Raw genomic sequence first — 18,113 nt, forward strand, 5'->3', positions numbered from 1 at the left:
TCAAGCAAATTAAGGAGACCCCTACATTTTAAAAAATCCTATTTGTTTCATTTGTTTTATTCCCCATTCATTTCAATGGCCATTATAGTTTCTGGAGAACAGGTAGAATACAGACAATGTGTAATGCTTACAGTATAGCAGCCAGCCAGTCCAGCGAGTCGGGTGTGATCTCACTGCCTTGTCAGACCTGGGAAGGGCATGTTCTCAAGGAGACAACAGAGACAATGTATCACGGTGAAGCATTTCTCTAAACCAACCTATGGATCCAGTGATTCTGATTTTGAAGACTGAGCATGTCTGAGATATACTGTGCAAAGTGTGCATTCCTTCTGTAGTCATGGTCTTGGGAGGACGAGGTCTTGGTGCGTGGATCTGTCAGAGTTCTTAGTTTTCCAGTCAGTCAACAGAGAAACATAGGCAGGCAGTAGCTGTGCGTTGCAGTTTCTCTCTCCCTTGGGGATGGCAGAAGGTAGAAGTGAGTGGGGAGATTAGCTGTGCTGCTACTGATTTTGTCTCTGTTTGCCTGGATAGTGGGCAGGGCAGTGTGGGCACTAGGTAAGAATTGGCAGTGCAGAGGCTGAAGCATACCAGGCTGTTGGGTGGGGCCTGTCACTGTCAGCTCATCTTCAGAGTCAGAACAGACTCTGCTTGTGTGATAGTTCTCCACACATTAGGGTAGCAAGGTTAGCGGCTAATCTGTTAAAGTATCACTGAATGAGGAGAGAAACCATTCACATGTTCTGAGCATGGTACAAATATCACTCAGGCAAAGAGAACTCATACAAAACCAGAAAATCAAGAAATGGAACAGCCAGAGAACTACTACACAAAGTGGAAAAAGGTTTCTAAGTAAAGCTACCCACACAACTTGCCACAAAATGACACCATACATTACAGAAACCATTTACATGCACTGCACGTGATTTCAGTTTCCTTCAGAAAGCCCATTTCTTAAGAAATCAAAATTCCACCCAGCAGCTAGTTCAAGGTCAAGAAGGGAATGTAGTCAAGCTTGTTTCCAGAAAATGATCCTTATCACAGTTCATTCTCTTGTACTGAATCTGACAATTGGCAGATGTGCTTCAATAGAATGACTGGCATCTCCCATGCCACTCTACCTTGCTGCTATACCTCTCTTGCTACATCTTGGCAGTCTTAGTGCCACTGAGCCTTGCTTCCTTGTCCATACTTTACCAACTTGGGGTTCTTTCTGCCATTGAGCCTTGCGGCATATCCCAAACCTTACCCTCTTGAGGTGTTCCTGCCACTCTGGGGGGGCTATTTTGCACCTTTCATGTTGTTTTGTTGTCTTGATATCAGTCTTTGGGCTACTTGGGGGGGGGGGGGGGTCTGCCCATTTTCTGCTTTGTTCCCTGTTCATCGTACCTCAGGATGCTGATGCCACTTTTGCTACCATTTTGCAACTTGAGATACCATCAAGAGTTCGTGTCACTGTCGCTGGTGCCCTCTTTTGGAGTCTTGGGGTGTTCTTCCTAATTTTGCTGCTTCTTTGCTCCTCTCATGGTGGCTTGGAGAACTCCAGCCAATGTTGGTATCCCTTTGACCCTTAGGCTATTCATGCCACTTTTGGTGCCACTTTCCACAGTCTTTCTACATACCTTGGAGTTCTTTCCCTCTTCTGATGATTTCTTCCCACAAGTTCTATGACAATTGATTAGAAAACCCCAATTCTGGAGCCCAATATAGGCTGCAATGCAAAGTTTAATGGCAAACAAACATGAATCAAATGATTTTTTTTTTTTGTTTTGAAACTGCAGAAATGAAGTTTGAAACAAAACAATGTTTTTTTTATCCTGTACATCTCTAGTAACCATCTTGAACTTTGTGAAACTGACTAGGAAACTGTGTCTTTTGTGTTCTTTTGGTGCACTTTGGACTGTTTGCTGATTTTTTTTCTGATTTTCTGGACTTTGAGTACATTCTTTTCTCTGTTCTGGAACAAAACCTTTCCTGCTGTGGACTGCTGGTTTTGGTGTGTGACTCACCTTGGGCCTTATAGGTTTTGCTCTCACCCCACTGGTTAAGTCCTAATCTGGGCCTGCACACCGGTTTTTCCACCCCTACAGTGCCTGAAGGTGGCCTCCTGCGAAGGAGGGTTCACATACAAAACACACGAATGAGAGACACAAAAAAGGGCCTGAAAATATATGCAAAAAGGAAAAAAAAAAGTGTCAGAGGGCAGAGGAGGTAAACACACAAAATGGAAAAAAAAGGGAGAGACAAGAGAAGGGAAGGTCATCTCACCCTTGGTTTTAAAAAATGATTCTTTTATACAAAATGCCACTCCATAATAAAATAAGACAGCTCTGCCAACGGAGAAATTGCGTCTCCTTAACACGCAGAATCACTAGGGTTTTCAGCAACTGGTGAACTGTACCCAAGGTCCTTGAGGTGGTGGCAGCAGCAACAAATGGTAAAGGAGCTGGATTCAGAGCTAAGGAAAGCTGGACGGGCGAGACGGGAGCAGTGGCTGTACTTAATGTGGAGAGCAGAACATGTGTCTGCAGACTTTTGTAAGATGGGAACCTCAGCTTGTTTGTGGCGGGATCTGGTTTATGACTTGTCTTAAGAACACGCACATATACACAAACATTTACATAAAGGACGTCCAGGCCACCTGCTAATTCATAAATAACTAAGTAGCTAGCTGTCCCTCATCTTCATTTTTAAAAATTTCTTTTTTTTTTTTTGCTGTTTCCTGGAAAACAAAGTTATCCCCTTTCATGACATTTTAGTGGGGTATTATTTTATTTCTTTATTTTCGTTTTGACTATAGCGCCCTGAACACAGCTGTCTTATTTTCAAATATCCCTCATAAAATATCTTCTTTAAAAAGAGAACCACCCTAGCAGAATCGTCAACAAGTCCAGCACCTGCACCAGTGTAAATCCTGTGCAGCTTTACAGCATGGGACAGACAACAGCAGAACATTAGCTTCATCGGTCAACCAAATTCAGTTCACTTATGATCTAAAGCAGGTTTAACTGGGAGCTCCAGAAGCATTCAGGGAGTGCTCACCCCCTGTGGAACCCTCACCAATAGTTTGGACATTACCTCAATATCCTTTTGCTTTGAACCTGGTACTCTGATGTCACTTCCTTCTGGAAAGCATCTTCATTCCTGTCCTCTTGCATCATTTCCTGTTGAGCCCAGGTGCTAGATGTGTAGGAACCTTCTGTTTCATTCTCCTGATCCCTTTGCTTGGGCTGAATAAAGCAAAGAAATAGAAAAACAGATGGGACATATCAAAAAGAAAAGCATCATGAGAAAACTCTTTGTTTAAATGTTATATTATAGAGACCCAGTATATGCACATTTACCTGGTTTAGGGGGTATAAAGTCAAACTCTTTTCACATGGAACACTAATATTAAGTGTGATTTGTTTGCTGGACTTAGCTGCATACAATTTGGCTTGTATTACTAGGGTTCTCAAAGACTGGTTTTATGAAATGTCTTCCTATATGGATGTGTGAGTAGAGGAATTGGTAACTGATCTAGTGCTCCCTCGGTATGACCTGTGTACTAATGTCCTGGTGGATCCATTGAAATATGCATATATTTAATATTTGGCAGAGAAATCATGAGGTTTCTCCCAATTCAACGAAATCCACACCGCACAGGGTGATCAGCCTAAGGTCTTTCAGTTATGAGAACTATAGGAAATAAGACAACTTCAGCAGGTATCTAAGAATGATGGGGGGGTGCTAACTTTCCAGGAATTGAAAGTACAGCATGACTTAGACAGATATTTTTTCATTTACTTGCGACATGGATAAGCCAACTTTAATACATAATCTGGCTTCACAATTAGAGCAATTGTAATGACCCTTAGTGTAACTCCATTTGGCTAGGGACAGTGCAGGCTAGAATTAAGGGAAACCAAAATCTATCTAAAGCACACCACTCAATACAGCGAACTGATCCAACTCAACCTAAACAATCTAGAGCAAAAATGCTCTGTCGCTGTCAGTACCAAACTTATAAAGTGATAATGTAATATTTAAAGTGTTTTAATAAAGTATATCCCTACACAATGAGTGGTATTGGTTTTATGTTAATGTCTACAAATCATTTATCTGAATAATAATTATGGAGTCAGAGAAAGGTTTCATATATCGTGTAGGTGCCCAGCACCACAACTCAGTGGTGTTATAATCATCAACCTTCCTCCTCCTCCTTGTGAACTTTTTTTGGTTTTTGGAGAATTATAACTTTGTGTTGTCCCCAAAAAAACCTGTGGACTCTTCCGTGGCAATGTAGTGTTATTAAATGCGTATTCTGCAGTGAAAATTCTATGAGACTCCAAAATGGTGTAAATAAAGAGTAAAAAATCAGACTTCCTCGGTAATAGTTGGTGTGTCCGTCTTTTCAAGAATGGTCCCGACATGAACGTTGCATGTTTCAGACGTTGAAGCCTTTCCTCAGGGGCTTAGGTGACTGCTCAAACCAACCTCACGGAGTCCGAAACTCTTTTGTCAGCAATTCATGCTGTCCTGGTTGTCTCTGCCACGAGGCGATCTTCCTCTCTGGATCGCCAGGAAGAATGATCCGTCAGGTTAAAGCCGACCCCTTTTATTTGTGTAGACTGGAGTAAAAACAACCAATGAGCCGCCTTGCAGTTATTGACGTCACCAACAGACGTGGCGGACGTGATGGAAAACTTGCTGGTATAGAAACCATGTGAGAATGCGGACCTATGAGAGATACTCTAAATGAAATGTGTTGTGCCTCATTTTCAATGCACTGATGCCGTGCCGAGTCCGACCTGATAGAGAACTTGATGCAGAGTGACCGCTTTTAAGAAAGATGCGCTTTGATAAGTTTCATATGATAACTCGATGGATACCTAAAAAACACTAGACAAAAATCTGTATTTACTGAATAAAAATGTGTGTATACTGAAATGTCATAAATCGTACTGTCATACAACACTATAAAAGGGTGTTGAAATTAAGATCGTCGTTCATGCCGCGGGGTACTGAGGTGTTCAAAGTGAAAATCCAGAATGCTTCGCGTAGATTCAAAGTGGTACGTATATCTCCACCCCGGGGTGGAGAATCCACTCGCTCAATTACAGACCATTGCAAATCTGTAATATTGTGTTCTGCATCTATTAGGTGTTGAACCATCGGTGCAGTCAGCTTCGATGTGACAAATCTCGATTTGTGTTCCCCTAATCTGACTCTGACAGGTCTTGTAGTTCGTCCTATATATAATTTCGGGCACGGGCAAATAATCACATACACAACGTTGTTAGATTGACAGGTGGTGTTGCTCTTTCTCCAAATTTTATATCCAGAAAGGGGATCTACCCACTGTATGCCAGCAAGGATGACGTATCCATCAGTATAGACCACGGGAAATATTATACCACCATTTACCGTAAACCCACTGACAAAAGAGTTTCGGACTCCGTGAGGTTGGTTTGAGCAGTCACCTAAGCCCCTGAGGAAAGGCTTCAACGTCTGAAACATGCAACGTTCATGTCGGGACCATTCTTGAAAAGACGGACACACCAACTATTACCGGGGAAGTCTGATTTTTTACTCTTTATTTACACCATTTTGGAGTCTCATAGAATTTTCACTGCAGAATACGCATTTAATAACACTACATTGCCACGGAAGAGTCCACAGGTTTTTTTGGGGACAACACAAAGTTATAATTCTCCAAAAACCAAAAAAAGTTCACAAGGAGGAGGAGGAAGGTTGATGATTATAACACCACTGAGTTGTGGTGCTGGGCACCTACACGATATATGAAACCTTTCTCTGACTCCATAATTATTATTCAGATAAATGATTTGTAGACATTAACATAAAACCAATACCACTCATTGTGTAGGGATATACTTTATTAAAACACTTTAAATATTACATTATCACTTTATAAGTTTAGTACTGACAGCGACAGAGCATTTTTGCTCTAGATTGTTTAGAATTAAGGGAAGGCACAATTTGGTACAGCCCCTCCCCTTTGAGGGTGCTGGGATGGCCGTCCCCCTGGTAAGGATATAAAAGCGGCTCTCTCCTGAGAGCTTTGGAGGCAGGGCAGTTTGAGTTGAGAGTTTGGAGGAAGCACCAGAGGTTTTCCCTCTTTGGATTTTGGACCTAGTTGAAGATTCAGGCAAGCTCTGCCTGGTGTCCTTGGGCAAGATCATGGAGCTGCTCTTCCAGTCCACTCACCGTCTGGTGGGATTTGCATCCCTGGTTGTTTTGAGACTTCAGAGATTTTTCTTTGTAAGAAGCTGCGAGACCCCTGGGTGTTGACCGGAGAGAGGTCATGGGGGAACCTTTCCCTGGGGGGGGGGGGGGGGGGGCGGGCCAGGATAGGGAAGACCTGCCCTTCTGCAACTTCCTGGAGGACAGAGGTGTGGGGGTGACCCACAGCAGAGAACTTCTGGAAATTTTTGGACTCAGTTTTTGGGCCAGACCTTTGGTTGAAAGAGCTGTGAGGAAGAGTTTTGTTGCCCCCTTCCTACCTGACAGAAGAAACAATGAGAGCTTTGTGTTCCTTATGCTTACTGCCCAGGACTCGAGACAGAGAGAAGGGGAAAGAGAAAGCCTGGACATTTGGAGAACAGTGAGTAAGACCAATATAGAACAAATTCTGAGGACCCCTACCTTGGACTCTTCACCCCTGGGGAGAGAGGAAATTGGGAATCCCTATGCAAAGACTTATCATTTTTACCAGCATTGGAGGTTTTTTTCCTGCTTATACAAGGATACCCTGCCCACTTGGGAATCTCATTTGGAGGGTGAGCGTTCCCCCTGCTCTGATACTAAGAGACCCTTGCACAGAAAGAGGAAAGACTGTGAACAGTAAAGATCGTCTGTGGTGCTAAGAACTGCTCAAACTGTGACATTTACTTATCTGATTCACTCTCAGTAAAGTTTAATTTCTTGACACTCAAACCAAGGGCTCCTGCATGTTACTGGCACCTACATTACTCACAGTGGTAATGGATTTATACCTCTCCCAGGACAAAGAACTACAGTATCACCCCTATCACTCTGGGCCTTGAAGGAGAACTTCCTTCCCCCCCCCCCCCCCCCAGCAAAGAATCTAAGCCCTGGGGAAAAAGGCTTGTGTGAGAGCTGGTGCAAGTGGATCCAACCGCTAAGAACTATAAATTCTTCGATGGCCCCTTCGATGTTAAGACAGCACCCTGAGAGGGGGTTACACAATTCTTTTGACTAGAGGAACAGGAGAGGCTAAGTATTTCAGCTTCCCAAACGTGGGTGGAAGAGTTAGGGGTGCATACTATTTATTTATTTATATTTATTATTTAAAGTTTTTTTTATACCGATATTCGTTTGCACATCACATCGGTTTACATTGAACAATGTTAAAGATTTACATGGAACTGATACATACATACTATGGAAGGGAAACTGGAGAAGTGTTTTTGCAAAATTAAGAAGGTTTCAGACAGTATGTGTTTAAGAAAAACTCAGGATAAGATCTTGCATAGGGCATAAATTTCGCAAAGCAGAGCATACAAGGCTAAGTTATCTGACTCCGATAAATGTAGAAAATTAGATATTGCACACTTGTTTTGCTTTTGCCCAAAGAGGAAGATTTTTTGGGAAAAAAATTTAAATGATTTGAGTGTGGTTATAAAGCCAAAAGGTGGGAAGCTGTACTATTTGATGATACTGCAGTGTTGAAGTTTTATAAGTAAAGGTGGAAGATAGAAAGGCCTTCCTACTAGGGAAAAAGGTGATTTGGGGAGCATAAATGGATGAATGTAGACCCTCTGTCTTTATTAGTAGTGGAGAAATATGTTGCATAATTAGGTGACAATGGAGAGTCTAGCAACTGGTGGCAATTTCCTGCCTAAGAGGAAGTTTTTAGAAATCTGGGAGTTATATATTTAACAACTTATCCATAAAGTATTTAAGTGCTCTTTAAGATCATGAGAGGTCTTGAACGAGTAGATGTGAATCGGTTATTTACACTTTCGAATAATAGAAGGACTAGGGGGCATTCCATGAAGTTAGCAAATAGCACATTTAATACTAATCTGAGAAAATTCTTTTTCACTTAATGCACAATAAAACTCTGGAATTTGTTGCCAGAGGATGTGGTTAGTGCAGTTAGTGTAGCTGGGTTCAAAAAAGGTTTGGATAAGTTCTTGGAGGAGAAGTCCATTAACTGCTATTAATCAAGTTTACTTAGGGAACAGCCACTGCTATTAATTGCATCAGTAGCATGGGATCTTCTTAGTGTTTGGGTAATTGCCAGGTTCTTGTGGCCTGGTTTGGCCTCTGTTGGAAACAGGATACTGGGCTTGATGGACCCTTGGTCTGACCCAGCATGGCAATTTCTTATGTTCTTAAGTGGTACTTCATTCTCTTATGACTTATTTTGTCCCTGGCTAACTCTAGGGAGAACTTTGGCACTTTTTAGACTAAGATTTTTCTGGGATTGGTCAGGATCTGCCTATGTGCAAACTGTGGTTGTGGCTTTGGTTTTCAGAAGGAAAGGAATGGTATTTTTGGTGGTCCCCAACTTCACGCCTCACAACCTGGTCCAGCAGAGACAGGATTTTGCCCTGCTTGCCAGTACCCTCATGGACCTGGCAGAGGGACAGTCTTGGAAGAGGAGTAAAGAGAGAGTTTTGACTTTTTCCAAGCTATAGATATTGCTAATCTGTATTAAATAACTGTGTTTGTTAATTGAAAGAAAAGGATGGTATCAGCAAGAGTTGTTTGTTCCCTTCCACTCGGCCCCCCCACCCATCCATCCCTAGGGTTTTTTTCTTCTTAAATAGTTCCTCCAAGAACTTAGGTTAAGTGAATAAGACTTAAGTACCAATCTAACAATCTTTATATTAGTCAGGAAAGAGAGAGAAGGAGTAAATGGTCAATTTTCTCAGTGGAAAAGGGTAAACAGTGGAGTGCCTCAGGGATCTGTACCTGAACCAGTACTTTTCAATATATTTATAAATGATCTATAAAGGAATCAAATTTGCAGATTAATCAAAATTAGCATGGGATCTACTTAGTGTTTGGGTACTTGCCAGGTTCTTGTAGCCTGGATTGGCCACTGTTGGAAACAGGATGCTGGGCTTGATGGACCCTTGGTCTGACCCAGTGTGGCAATTTCTTATGTTCACTATTAGCAGAATGTCTTTGAATCAGTGTAACTATTGTGGTGCTCAAGTCCCAAAGCCTGCCATTTGGAGACAAGGGATGTCCAATTTGCTTTTAGCTGTCTTCAATAAAAAAATAGCTGACTCATCTGAAAGTAGAATTGCTCAAGTTTCAAACAACATCCCCTTTCTGGCAGCATTCAGAATATGTACCCTAGCTCCCACAGAAAAGTTGGATATTTATTTTATTTATTTAGCATTTTTCTATACCGACTTTCCAATAACAGAATTATTGATCAATTTGGTTTACATTCTCAACAATAACAATGACAAGTAAATGTCTTACAATGAACAGGTCGAATTAACTTGGGTTAAGATATATGGGGTTAATAACATAATTAAAAGGTACGGTGCCTAATGTAGTCTAGCTAAACAGGTGGTATTATAATGGATTCAGAACAGGTGGTATTATAAAGGATTCAGAAACCCAGTAATAAATGGATTACAGTGGGCTCTAGCAGAATAAAACCTGAAATGAAGAGACACCCACTCTCCTCGCTGTTTCGTTTATATAACACCTTTTCTGCACTGGAAAACAAAGAAGCTCCAGGAATGGAAAATGAGTTGATATCTGAAAGAGATATAGTCACCCAGTGATTACAGAAAGCCTTAAACATTATCAAAGGTCATAAAAGGAAGCTGCTTCTGCTGGGAGACTTGGTCATCAGAGGAACCAATTTGGTAAATAATTTTGATGGAGACACAACAGTTAAATGCCTTCCAGGATCCTAAGCCAGTAGAAATACCAACTAGTTAGTCAATGCAATTATAGAAGAAAGTTGAGATTCCAATATCAATGTTGTCATCCCTCTGGGGACCTTGCTAGACATGGCATCCTTGCAGTACAGAAAGATTTCTAAAGTCTAGGGAAGAAGATTAGACACATGGCAAAGACCACTGCCCTTTCAGAAGTATTACCTGCTAATAAAAAGGGGAAGGAAAGGCTCTGCCATATAGATATATATATTTTTTTTTTTTTAACTTTTCTATACCGATGTTCCTGTATAAAATACATATCACATTGGTTTACAATGCAACTGCAAAATTCGCTCGGAGGCAATACAAGGAACAGGGGATACAATTAACTGTGGCGAGGGGGGTAATAAAATCTTTACTGGGAAACAATGAAAACAATGAAACTGCAAAATTTGCTCGGGGGCGATACAGGAACAGATAACTTCCAATTTCTGGCTCAAAACATGGTGTAAGGAAAGTGGATTTGGATACAGTGGAGGCTGGGGCTAGGTATGGAATAGTAAAGGTTTATACATAAGGATGCTCTACATTTGTCCTTAGCGGAAGGAAGATGCTAGGCGAGAAATTCAGAGAATACATCATCGGGCATTTAAACTAGAGAGCAGGAGTGGCAGGAGGTGGTCAACGATATTGCCATGTCATCTCCAAGCAATACAGGAAATGGGAGGAGAAAACAACAAAATTAAAATCAATCAGCTCAAAATAGCAGAAAAGGTGGCTAGGAATAGCAATAAACCAAGGGATAAAAGTTGGAAAGCTATGACCACAAATGCTTATAGTCTGGGCAATAAAATCCCAGACCTATAGCTCTGATGGTGGAGGTGGGCTTGGACAGTGTTGCTAATACAGAGACTTGGTTCATAGAAGTCTCATGATTGGGATACGGCCATCCCGGGCTATAACTTGATAAGGAAGGACAGAGAGGACAAAAAAGGGAGAGGAATATCTCTTTATGTCAAAAACAATATCCAAGCAACTGAAATGAAGGGGATGTGGGGTAGAGAAGAAGCAATATGGGCTGTCCTACAAAAAAAAAAAAAAGAAGACAGTGCTTCCATTTACATCGGTGTGGTCTGCAGACCTCCGACTCGAACAGAAGAACTGAACAGAGATCTGGTTGAAGACACCCAAAAAGAAGAAAGAAGGGAGAAATGTTGCTTGTTGGAGATTTTAATCTGCCGAATGTGGACTGGGATAGCCCTTCTGCGGAATCTGCAAGAAGTAGAGAGATAGTGGATGCCCTTCAAGAGGCTCTACTCAAACCAATGGCAATGGAATCCATGAGAGAAGGTGTGAAACTTGATCTAGCGCTCACAAATGGCAATAATGTCTCTAATGCCCAAGTAGATGCCCATCAGATGATATGGTTTGATATCGCAAATAAGATACAGAGAAGTCACATGAAGACTTGAGTTTTGAATTTCAAAAATAGAGACTTTGTCAAAATGGGGATGTTTCTAGAGGAAGAAATAGAAGACTGGGAGAAAACTGGCAAGGTGGAACAACAGAAGGCCAAATTAAAAGGTGCTATTACAAAGGCAACAAATCTATACATTAGGAAAGTAAACAAAATTAAGAAGAAAAAGAAACTGATCTGGTTCTCAAAGGAGGTGGCTGAAAAAATTCGGGTAAAAAGAACAGCATTCAAGAAGTATAAAGAATCCCAAAAAGAGGAACACGGGAAAGAATACCTGGTGAAACTGAGGGAGACAAAGAAAGAAATCAGAAAGGAAAAGGTCATGCAGAAGAAAGGATTGCCAAAGAGGTTACAGTAAAGCTTTAGTTAAACACCACTTCATGCGTCCAGGTTGCTATTTTCAAGTTCAAGGATGTGGCAGCTGAGACAACAAGGAGTGAGTACATCAGAGATACTAACTGTGGAATGTAAGCCATTGTTCCAGGGCCCCCACCACTAGGGGCTTCTCCTCTTCCCTGCCAGAAGAACCCCAGCACCCTAGTGGCCTACTGCAGAGTTTGGACTGTGCTAGAGGGGGAGAAAAGAGATCTGGTAGAGACAGTGGCCCTGGGGACTGTTGTGTACCCCTGCATTCTACGAGTGACTTGAGGAGGGGGTTACATGTGTACTGAGATACTAATCCATATCTAAGTAGAAGTCTTTGTTAAGTATTGTATGGTTGTAAGGGAAGGAAAGATGAGGAGTTGTATGATAAGTCTCATGATCTCAGTCGGGATTCAGATGAGGGGGAGTCATGTAAGGAAAGGGGAAATAGGGTGGATTGTTGGGGGAAAGGAGGGGGAAAGGAGGGGTAGGCAATGTAGAGAATGGATAGGGAGTTACAGGAGGGCGAGGTTGGTATATTATAGTGATTGTTTATATTGGTTTTTATGGAATGGGAATAGAGAAAATATGAAAATGTTTAATTAATACATGCATGCATGTTACTTCGTGGGCATCACAAACAAGGGTGTACCAAGTTTGTTTGGTTCAATAAATATTTTTTTTAAACATAAAGGTGATTCGCTTGAAGTTACTTGTAGAACTTTTTGTGTGTTCTGAACAAGACCAGAATTGTATACGATTCCCACAGCTCTGTATTAAAGGCCCATGTCTTTAACAGTATTTTCCATTCATCTATTCTAAACAAACTCTATTAGTCTGATTTGTGTCAGCCATTTTCAGAATGCTTTTGCTGCAAGATTGTCTTCATCGACACTCTACCCCACTCTAAAGCTCCATCCCAGTACTGGCCAGCCTGTCACACTAACAGCCAGAGGTGCTAAACATTCCCTAAAGACATAAAATGGGAAAAACCCTTTAGTGCATCTGGAACTAAGTGTGCCCTAAGGTGGACTACTTAAGCCCGCATGCCTTTCATCTAATAACCTGAAAATGAGCCTATAACCAGCAACAACAATGAGATTTCTCTCTCTCTTTTTTTTTTTTTTTTTGTAAATTAAATAATCCACTTTCTAGTTTGAAGAAACTAACACTTTTTCTATCTAGTTTCTCTTTATTTTTTTAGAGATGTGCTAAAATCCTGTGATCTGTAATTGTAAACCCCACCAATGATTTGGGTATTGGTCCCTGAAGTGGATATTTATTTGATCACAAGAGTTCATGGAATAGATGGCAGAATCTCCACTCATATTTTTATTAATGCTAATATAACGGAGTCTGGTTGTTAATTCAGTCGATCCTGCTCTTTTACTGGTAGCACTGGTAGTATACGCAGCTCTGTGCCATCCATTTCTGTGTTAAGGGGCTGACAATCTCAAGAGATACGTAAGGCACAGGGAGATAAGGTTGACTTGGCCATGATTGCAGGAAATTTTATTTTATTTGATTTATATTCTGCCTTTCAGGTGCTTCAAAATGGGTTAACATTCAAGTACTGTAGGTCAGTAGCAGGGCTGAAATGGAGGTTCAAGTGCTTCCCAGTCCATTACTCATTCACTAGCCTCCTTCTCGCCCCTTTTCTATGCCCAGAGCAACTACGTCTATCCATCCCCTTCCCCCTCCCCCACGCCTGACTGCGATGTCATGCCTTGTACCCGAATAACTTCTAAACCAGAAAACTTGACACCCAAGGGAAAGGGAATCCATTACCTGATCATCACTCTGATTTGGATTTACTAAATTAATATTTTTACAAATTGTATATGTGGTTAGATGGATTTCAGTTTCTTTGGGGAACAGTCTGAGCTATAAGGGATGCATCAGTTCCCATAAAAGGAAGGCCAACTAAACAGCATTGTGTTAAATAGAACTGTCGGACTGTACCACTGCCTCAACTAGTAGAGTAGCTTCAGTTCGGACTTTTACCCCATGCTGCGTCTTTTAATCCACCTAATTGGTAATGCTGCTTTACAGGTTAGTACTGTTAGCTTTAACTACCTGTATACCTAGAACTGCTTCAAGTTGTACTTTTCTATTGCTGCTTTTAGATTTTAACCAGTACTGTCACTTGCTAACTAGAACCTGCTATAGAAAATTGCCTTACAGGTCTTGGATTGGGGCCTCCTCGTAAGGCAGAGTGCACTTTTCCTCTCTAGCAAACTAAATCTTCTCCCCAGTCTCACGCCGAAGGCCGCACGAGTCCATTTCACACAGGGCCCAGGAACCCACTTCCAGGGTTCCCTTGCAACTGTCTCAAATGGAAGATGTTTAGTTATCAAAATCTGTTCCAGAAAAAGGCAGTGGGGAGGAGGAGGAGAGAGGAAACATGTTTGTATAGATCCAACCAAACCACAGGAGAAAAATATTTACCCCTTGTACCTAATCAAAAGCAATCAACTATCACATTATTTACTAAGAAGACTGACAGAACGTCATCACTGTGTTTTGTGGAATGGAAAGAGAGACCACAGAGAAAATGAGGTCGGCATGCCGTGGTGTCCAGTAATGAAGTATTCCCCAGTGGTTAAGTTTCAGTCGACGTCTCTGCTTGCCACGGCAGGGACAGAGACTGCTGGGCTCCATAGCGAGGTGGACTTATTGCACAGGCTCTCTGTGCACAGGACGAGTGTGTTCTTTAATCATACGCTACCCCCAACCGGGGGGGGGGGGGGGGGCCTTGGGAGCCGGTCCATGTGGATCGTTGCCTTTGGGACGCTCTCACGTACGCCTGCTCAGTTCCCTGGGTAAAATTGCTTCTTTTTGGACCTGCTCACTGCACGGCTGTCAGGGCTGGGAAAACTGCAGCACGGAAACCTTATCATCTCGGTATTTTTTTTTGTCAAGTATTTCATCATGCCTGGAAATTCTTTTTAGGCTTTTGGATTCTTTAGCTGTCGTTCGTGAACATTTCTAACCTGGCCAAGTATGCCAGGTCGAGGAAGGAAGGTTTCCTGCCATTCTTGCTTTTCTGAACTTCTCTTCCCACTGCACTGTGGGATTTGTAGTCCTATTTCTTCCAACTCACAGTCAACACGCCAAGCATCAGGCAGCGTGTGAGAAATCCAGGACTGGCTTAAATCTTCCTCCAGAGACCAGAGCACTTTGGCTGATAGTTATCATTATTAGACCTTTTCCATATTTGGGAGCCCATGTGCCAGAATGATTTAACTCTATCGCAAATGTTAATATATCTTAAACACCACTTGATTGCAAGTGGTTAGCACATGTAATTCTGTAACACAGTAACATAGTAATGATGGCAGAAAAAGACCAAATGGTCTATCCAGACTGCCCAGCAAATTTCCTATGGTAGTAATTGCCGCTCTGTGCAAGTTACCCCCAAGTCTTAAGGGTAGTAATACTACTAGCAACATTTATGTGGTGAGCAGCCTTGATAATTCAGACAATGTTGCTTGAACGGGCTTTGCTTTTGGACTTGACCATAGAAGCAGTCCTGCACTTTTTCCCTAATATCTGCCTCTCAGTACCCAGGACCACAGAAGTCAGAGCCCAGTTTTAGCTGTCAAATTCCTCTTCTACCCCCCACCCCCATTGCAGCAGAGAGCGATGTTGCAATTGTGTCAAAATCATGAAAGCTAATTAGTTAAGGGTAATAACTGTCACTCCATGCAGGTTACCCCAATGCACCCGTTTCTTCATTTCCATGCTCTAGCCTTTAGGGATCCACAGTGTTTACCCCATGCGTTTTTGAATTCATAAACCAGCTTGCGATAGCTTTCATGCAAAATCTATGCTAATGAGGTAGTGAGATGCAAAATAGCACACTCCCTATAAGCAAAGCAAAGAAGTACACACATTAAGATGCATAAAATGCATCACAGAGGCATTCATGCAAAAACTTAACTAAACTTACAGAAGCTGTAGTTAAGTTTTTGCAGGAAAGTGCATTCTTTAGTGTCTGTGGTAGCATGTGTCTCATCTGCATCTGGAGAGCATCAGCCGGAATAGGTGCAATAAATACCGACTTGACACACTTTATTACATCAGCTCCATAGAGCAGTTCAACCACAACATAGACAGATTACAGAATACGTTCAAATGACACGATGCTACTCAAGTCACACTCATCACTGGATATTCTCTTTCTTCATTCACACAGACTTAACTGTCCTAGTCCAAGAGAATTCTTCTTGGCCAGAAGAGAACTATTTCATCATACCACAAGTCCTGGTTAAACTAAAATGTCTTATCCTAGAAAGGCAGAATTTTTAAAATTGTGATTCAATTCTCTTCATTAAACTAAGCCCGTTTCTAGTTTTACTTATTTAGATTTTTATATTCTGCTCCCATGCATGCCTGAATTTTGTCCCTTTTATGGTTCCTAGAACCTTTGCTGGAATGTTTCAGGTTTCCATTACCTTCCCAGTGAAAATTTCTTTATCACATTCCTTTTCATCTTTCCTCTCTTCAGCTTCATATAATGATTTCTTGACCTTTAGTATCTCATTCTATTGAAGCTGGCAAGATATTTGAATATTTATAGCATATCTTTCTTTTCCCTTCTTTCTTATAAGACTACATCTTTGGCTCCTTCTGTCTCTCTACATCTCTATAAAGGTTGTGATTTGTTACAAACCTGTATCCAGATACCCATTCTATGTAGCTTTTCTGATGTATAATACATATGGGGCGGATTTTCAAAGGGTTACGCGCGTATATTACGTGCGTAACCCTGAAAACCCGCTCCTGCGCGCGCCGAACTTATTTTGTATAGGCTTGGTGACTCACACAAGCCCCGGGACGCGCGTATGTCCCGGGGCTTGAAAAAAGGGGCGGGGCGTGGGCGGTCCGGGGTGGGGCAGGAGTGTGGCCAGAGGCCATTTTGAAGCATCTGAAAGGCAGAATGTACATCAAATAAACAAAATAAAGTTTCCTGCGATCTTGGCCAAATCAGTCTTATCTCCCTGTGCCTCACGTATCTGCACTCGGCCGGCGCGCACAACCTACACCTGCCCAGAGGCAGGCGCAACTTAAATAATAAAGGTAGGGAGGGGATTTAGGTAGGGCTGGGGGGTGGGTTAGATAGGGGAAGGGAGGGGAAGGTGGCGGGGGGGGGGGGGGGGCGCAAAGGAAAGTTCCCTCTGAGGCCGCTCCAATTTCAGAGCGGCCTCGGAGGGAACTGGGAAAGCCATCGGGGCTCTCCTAGAGCACGGCGCGCACAAGGGGCACAAGTGTGCACCCCCCTGCGCGCGCCGACCTTGGATTTTATAACATGAGCGCGGCTGCGTGCGCATTTTATAAAATCAGGCGTAGATTTGTGCGCGCCGGGTTGCGTGCACAAATCTATGTCCCCGCATAGGTTAGAAAATCTGGCCCATAGGGTAAATACAAGACAAATACAATTGCGCAGATCTAATATGCAACAATTTTGCTTCTTCCATTATCAAAAAAAAATTCAAGATCTCCATCAAGGCCTTCAAAAATCCATCTAAGCCCTGTAGAAAAGAGATGATATGCATCCCCAACCCCCCCACACACACTCACCAAGTAGTCATGATGCCTGCAATTCATTTAATCAGATAACAGAAGAAAAGAAAATCCTGGGTAGCCTATGGCCCACTATATGGACCCTTGACCCATTCAAACTAGTGAAACTAGCAAGTGGGGGCATTGTTAAATGGGCCTCGAAAATTGTGTGTATTTGATAGGCTGCACATGAATAATTTTCATTTACTTTTATTTTTCATTTTGTTTTGTTTTGTTTGTTTTTGATTATTCCAGTTTGTTCATTTACGCAAAACAAAATTTAAAAAAATAACCTGAACAACAAAACAAAGTGAAAGTACCCCATGCCTCTGCCTACCAAATGTGCTTAAACAAAGCCTCCCCTGGACCTTCTCTGACCTTCCTCCACCCCAATCCTTACTCCACTGAGGGTCCACAGGTTTTCCAAAGAAAGAAGCGATCCCCAGTCCCTCCTGCTCCACCGCTTCAGGCTTTCCAAAATGGCCGCCGATCAACCCAAGATCGGTGCCATTATTTAGTACTGCAGAATCTGCTGAGGACTCTGGGCGGGGGATGAGCAGATTTGGTGGGCAGGGAGAGGGAGCAGGATCTGGACTTGTTTTTGTAAAATTTGGCCATGGCAGTGATATTCAAAATGAAACAAAAGAAAAGCAAACACAATTTCTTTCATTCCATTTTGAAAATGAAACAAATCAAAATAGGAAACATCACTGATATTTCCTATTTCATTTCAAATGATAGCATATCCCTAATATATATATCTTGTCCATAATATGTTTTTATTTTTCACTGTTGTGTGTGTCTATATTCGTGCTCCATATTTAGTGCATTTT

At 42.0% G+C, this 18,113-nt stretch overlaps 1 protein-coding gene across 3 annotated transcripts in view; it reads right to left on the reverse strand.

Annotated features, from left to right (window-relative positions):
• Positions 1 to 18,113, reverse strand: part of LSP1 (lymphocyte specific protein 1) — a 195,185-nt gene that overhangs the window by 50,191 nt on the left and 126,881 nt on the right. For all 3 annotated transcript variants that reach the window (XM_029582104.1, XM_029582105.1, XM_029582103.1), the window contains exon 4: positions 3,076 to 3,227. In XM_029582104.1, the coding sequence (XP_029437964.1) occupies positions 3,076 to 3,227 (152 nt within the window). The remainder of the gene's footprint in view (positions 1 to 3,075; positions 3,228 to 18,113) is intronic.

This window comes from Rhinatrema bivittatum, chromosome 17, assembly GCF_901001135.1.
Source record: "Rhinatrema bivittatum chromosome 17, aRhiBiv1.1, whole genome shotgun sequence".
NCBI classification, from domain to species: Eukaryota; Metazoa; Chordata; class Amphibia; order Gymnophiona; family Rhinatrematidae; genus Rhinatrema; species Rhinatrema bivittatum.